The 5369-nt window shown below is 31.7% G+C and overlaps 1 protein-coding gene across 1 annotated transcript; it reads left to right on the top strand.

The window, feature by feature from the left end:
• The first annotated feature begins 1611 nt into the window (after nt 1-1611).
• Nucleotides 1612-4742, top strand: LOC141453749 (uncharacterized). Its single transcript, XM_074127319.1, has 6 exons — nt 1612-2010; nt 2201-2307; nt 2410-2532; nt 2633-2883; nt 3879-4055; nt 4220-4742. The coding sequence occupies exons 2-6, from the start codon at nt 2215-2217 to the stop codon at nt 4443-4445; spliced, it is 870 nt and encodes a 289-aa protein (XP_073983420.1). The 5' UTR covers nt 1612-2010; nt 2201-2214; the 3' UTR covers nt 4446-4742.
• The last annotated feature ends 627 nt before the right edge of the window (nt 4743-5369 follow it).

The raw sequence follows: 5369 nt of genomic DNA, 5'->3' as shown, positions 1-5369 counted from the left end.
TTTTTTAATTTAATGTGCAACAACATATAAGGTTATTGGCGCCCAGAGCTTTTTCAGTACGCTGCCGGCCTGTGAACAGAGTTCTGTCGTTACAGACAGCTCTGTCCATCTTGGGGCAGTGAGCTGTAAGAAGCTCCTAGGTAGAGAAAATCTAAGAGCCAGAAAGCTGGTTTTCAACCCGGTATTACCGCGTGGGAAACTAGTACGTTAACCACAAAACTAATCCTTTCCCTTAATAAAATTATTAGTTGCAGCTCAATTAAAAATTTGCTGAAAGAACACTAGATTTTTAAGAGTTCAAAAGACCAGCTGATACGTTTAATAAGCAGTAGGATAGGTAAGTCGGTTATCTAATATTACACAGAAACTACTTCATCATTTAAGTGTAGAATGTCCTACTTAAATTTTAAGGTTCATTCTTACACTTCTAAATACTTAGATTATTATAGCTTAGGTTTCATAGAGTGCAATTGTATTATTTACTTATGGATTATAATTAATTTCAATTTATAGTTGAGTAATAATTGATAATAATATTAACGACTCATTATAACAACTTAACTGCCTTACATTAATAAGTACACTCTAGATGGCTTGTTCATTGATTTCAAGACAGTTTTTGGAAGCGTTGGTAACAGTACATAATGTAAACTATTTAGGAGTTAATTAATGTTCAAATGATTCGCATCATTGATCAACGCTACGACTATACAACAATTGCCATAATGATGTTTAGACTCAAGGTGTGGTTCGAGATAAGTCTGACACATCTGTTTGTCCATTACTTGTTCAGGCTTGGACATTTAATTCTTGCAGAATGTACTGCCTGAAATCAATTTAACCGACGTACATATTGTTTTGGCTGATGATTGAAGAGGCGAACAATCTAAATTAAATCTTACTTTAATTAATTATTAATTATATCTGATTAAATTACTGGCTTTCACCTGTAAGGAGAACAAACTGATCGTATGCATAAAACAAAGGCAGCTTTACACTGATCATCTCGCTTAAAATACTAGAATGCTAATTCATTTTGAAGAACATCTTAACAAAGTGGTAATTTTAGTCAAATGATAAATTCGCTCGAGAGATTTTGATCGCTAACTTTCTGATTGATCTACCCCATGGAGTTACGGAGAACACCCAAATAAAAAATAAAGTTGGTTTCATGGGATTTTATTTTCGTTTTGGAGCGCTTTTTCACTTAAGCAGACTATGATCCATTTTTTGGCTCGATGGTATGAAAACGGATATTAAGGCTAGTAATCAATGCACCGTAAAAAAATTAAATTAACGGGATTGGTTGTGATCGCAATACTTTCTCTTGCCTGGTACGAGTAAGTAAACGTTATTACACTCAGAAAAGTTTGCAAATAATTAGGGGTTACATTTTGTAAATACAACTTTGTCATTAAATAATTAAAGTAAAATGTACCAAAGTAATTATGTAATAAACATATTTAGAAGGTGACAAAAACAAATTATAAGATTTTATATAAAATTCTGCGATTAACTGCTAATTGAAGGTTCATTATTTTTAAAGCCCTCTTCTATAACAAATGTGTGGGAAGGGCGGAAGTTTATCTTATACTACCAGCTGAATCATTTAGCACAGCTGGGCTCTTCCACCTCTTTTTTACAGTCGTTCAGAGTTCTTTGTTGAATAGAATTCATTCCGTTCGAAATCTATAGGTTTTTTCTACTTATTTTATTTTCCAAAGCATACTAAATAATTGAATACCCTATTTAAAAACATTTCCAAGGAGTATCATTCTTATCCGCAATATCATTGATCCTAAAGTGGAATTATGGAGAAACATTCAAGTTTGTTAAAGGACCTAACACTTCATGAAGTTCTTAGGTCTAGAATATCAGTTTTTTCGACTATAAATTATTCTATCTTTGAAGTTATCTATGAAAGTTCCAGACCTTAAACAACATTTCAGTTAGACAGAGAAAATGTTGAAATATGCTTATTGAATCCTATTGCCTTGGAGGGTGTACTATGTAAGTAAATTGAAAACTTATAATGATTAATTCTAAGCTAAGATCATTTTAGTTCAACTTAATCAAATAAAATAGATAACTCCGTAAAAAAAGTTTATTTTTTATTACCATAGTTTTTAATCTGTCTAAGCAAAACATTTTAACAATTCTTGAGATCGAAATTGAAGCGTCTGATTTTTTCATTTTCTAGATTACTTTTCAAATATGCATGAAAATGATGCATTGCAGCTTGTACCTGATACAGAAGTACCGGAGGTGCTTGGCTATTTAAAGCCATTGTTTCCGAAATCCATTCGGGTCAGTAAATCTAATTTCTTCTTACAACAGATTGATATTAGTAACCGTCTTAATATAATACTCATTTTCTACCAATAAAAAAAGATAATTTTATAATTTTAGGCATATTACTTCATAGATACTCTAGTGAAATGGAAAAAGAAAGTTCCGGAAATGGATATCGCTATACTAACACCGAGAGGAGGATATAGAACTGGCGCAGTATTTTTTTATTTTATGCGATCTGTATGTGAAACTTTCATGTTATCATCATTTGTTTACCGTAAATATTCATAATATTTCCGTTTCATGTTCACAGAAAGTTAACTATTACAATTTCTTGCAGATGCAATTAGTATGTTCGGCTTTTGCTTGGAGTAAAGAGGGTCTTCAAGCGTTACAGACTTCATTACTAGAAACCAATAGGTTTCCCTGGTCAGAATTTAAATATATATTGATACCATGCTTGACGGAAGATGTATATTCTGTTTTGGAGCCAGTAATGCCAAAGATATTTTGTGATAGGCCATCTCCAAAGATCAGTCATGATACAGTGTATTGGCTTCCAGCTGATGAAGTAATAAAGTTCGACGTAAAGTAAGAGATTTGTTTTTACAAGTAAACTATGACTTAGCATTGCGATTCTATAACTAAATATAATCATTATTACAATGATGATTCAACGCCATCTGAGATTTAGGTTGGCCAGAAAAGGTTGTGTCCTGATGATTGATACTAAGAAAATGCTGCAGATTTGTCTGTAGAACTTTCAGTGGCCCGACTGCAACTTAGTTTCAGTTTTTTTTTTGTTACTTTCATTATCAATAAATACGGTCTATCGAAGGCTAACTCTAATATTTTGCAATGTGCATCGACTGAGTCATGTCGTCCAGAGTCTAGCGCCCAACCTTTACTAAACATTCATTTAGGATTTTCTTATGAACCCACTCGGGTCCCAAACCATCTTCTTACGGAGATGATTCTGTAATAAAACAGTGTTTTTATACTTAGTTAACCAATTACTTGATTGGTTTTTAGTAGTGTGCAGCTAGACTAACTTGACTTCACATGGATTTATTATTATTTAAGGCACCTCGAACATTCTCACAGTTCAGTAAGAACTGGCAGTAGTAGTTTATATGTGCACCATCTTGTGTGAGGCAGAGCCAAACTGGCGAACAAATGCTCATTAACATGTAGCCATTCATGTTTACACTTTAGGATGCTTCATTTCTTTAACAAACATTGATGGATGAAAGAGACACATTAGATCTTTTGGCTAGTTGGTTATTTAATATTTATTAATCCACAATCTTACGATCTACATATGGTCAGAATAAACGACTGTTTAGTTAATGATATGCAGCGTTCACTTTCTACAGATACGAGCATTTATATTTCTTTTTCGTTGAGAATATCCGAAGTAATATTCTTGATTTCTGCCTCAATTCTAGTAGAAATTGTAGATTGCAAGAGCAGTCATTACATTGCTTTATATCATACTTAATAGTCAAAGTTCTATTAGCAAGATAAATCAAATTAAAAATGATGCTATGTTGCAATTATCATAAATTTTACTTCTTTTATTATAGAGTTCCCGAAGAAATGAGATTGGATAAATTGGAAAAAGAACATGCTGAAAAGATTAACAGCGTTTGGCCATTTAGAACTGAGGATTCTGAGAAGTTGATTGAAATGATGATGTGGGTGAATTTTGGAAGAGGGTTATTTAAATCAAATGGCGAACTAGTAGCTTGGGCATTTTATTGGTTTGTTTTATTCAATTCAATACAACATTAATTTTTCAGTTTTTATTAACTTAGTGTTTGATAAAGTTCATATAATTGGTATAAATTACTGTCTTAACTATAATATCTTACGTGCTTATAATAGTTGAATATTACACAAAAAACATTTTTACAATGTTCTCCAGGTATTATGGAGCCCTTGGTGTTGTACACACAGTTGAAAATGAACGAAGACAAGGTTATGGTAAAATAGTGGTTCAAGCGGTCTGCAAAGAAATGGGTTTACTAGGACTTGATGTCCATTTGAATATTGCCGAAGGGAATACAGTAAGTGAAGCGTTCTTCAAAGATCTAGGTTTCAAACATGCTTTTAATTGTATTTTTGTATTTTCTCCTCTTACAAGTGAATAGAATCATAAAATGATTTTTCATTTTGTTTCAATCAATAAGGTAATAAGAGATTAATGTAAATTACAAGTTATGAATTTGTTCTGTTTAAAAGAATGAAGAGATTTGTTTAAAGCAGTCTAGAAAAAAATCCATTACTCTTGTGCGTTTCTTCCTAGTTAACATACATATTAAATCATTCCCAACTCCTTCAGCAGTAAGTAATGTAGGAAAAATTGTATAGTGTTTTCCTGGAACCCTTTCTGTATGTTTCTTTGATATATTAATGGCCTAAAACAATAAAAAAAGAATGAGTAGTAAGTATGGATTTATTGTCATTTAAGTACATATGCCTTCTGATCTCACTGTTTAGATACCTGAACAGTCAAGTCAAAAGACACCAACCTTTGATATATAATTTTTTTTTTTTTTTTAATGTGTTACAAATTATCATTGTTAATAAGTTAAGCCCAGTCCTTTGGTCGAAAGCTTAACAAAATATGACTGAAATTAGCAATAATCATTCTTCTTTTTTGAATAATTATTCAGTCATCAAAAAAGTGGAACAATATTGTACAATAAATCTTATAGTTCACGGTTCTGTTTTACAGACAATTGATCCATTATTATGGTTACTGGCTGTTTGTGTTGGTAAAAGATAGTTTACAAAGCTATTTTTCTAATTCTTTGGTATATAATAAGTTAGATAAAAATATAAGTGGGAATAATGAGTAGGTCTTTGTCATACATTTACCTTCAAAAGTTTACTTTATACTGTCTTTACGCTTAGTTTCATAATAAAGTGTACTGATACATGGTTTTATAACCATCAGGAGTATAAATTGGTATTCAGTTTTACACTCTTTTACGGTTCCATTGTTAAAATTTTTGCTTGTTCAAGATAGTTCAAAAACAGTCTTAGCTAGTCTAACGAAATGTGAAAACCAA

This window comes from Rhodnius prolixus, unplaced genomic scaffold (assembly GCF_049639745.1).
Source record: "Rhodnius prolixus isolate KJV_2025 unplaced genomic scaffold, Rpr scaffold_3, whole genome shotgun sequence".
Taxonomy (NCBI): Eukaryota; Metazoa; Arthropoda; class Insecta; order Hemiptera; family Reduviidae; genus Rhodnius; species Rhodnius prolixus.
This window is presented reverse-complemented; position numbering and strand designations above follow the sequence as displayed.

Coding starts and splice junctions, on each gene's coding strand:
- LOC141453749 (XM_074127319.1), top strand. CDS start 2,215: ATGCATGAAAATGATGCATTGCAGCTTGTACCTGATACAGAAGTACCG. Junction 2,308..2,409: donor TGTTTCCGAAATCCATTCGG/GTCAGTAAATCT, acceptor TTATAATTTTAG/GCATATTACTTCATAGATAC. Junction 2,884..3,878: donor GTAATAAAGTTCGACGTAAA/GTAAGAGATTTG, acceptor CTTTTATTATAG/AGTTCCCGAAGAAATGAGAT.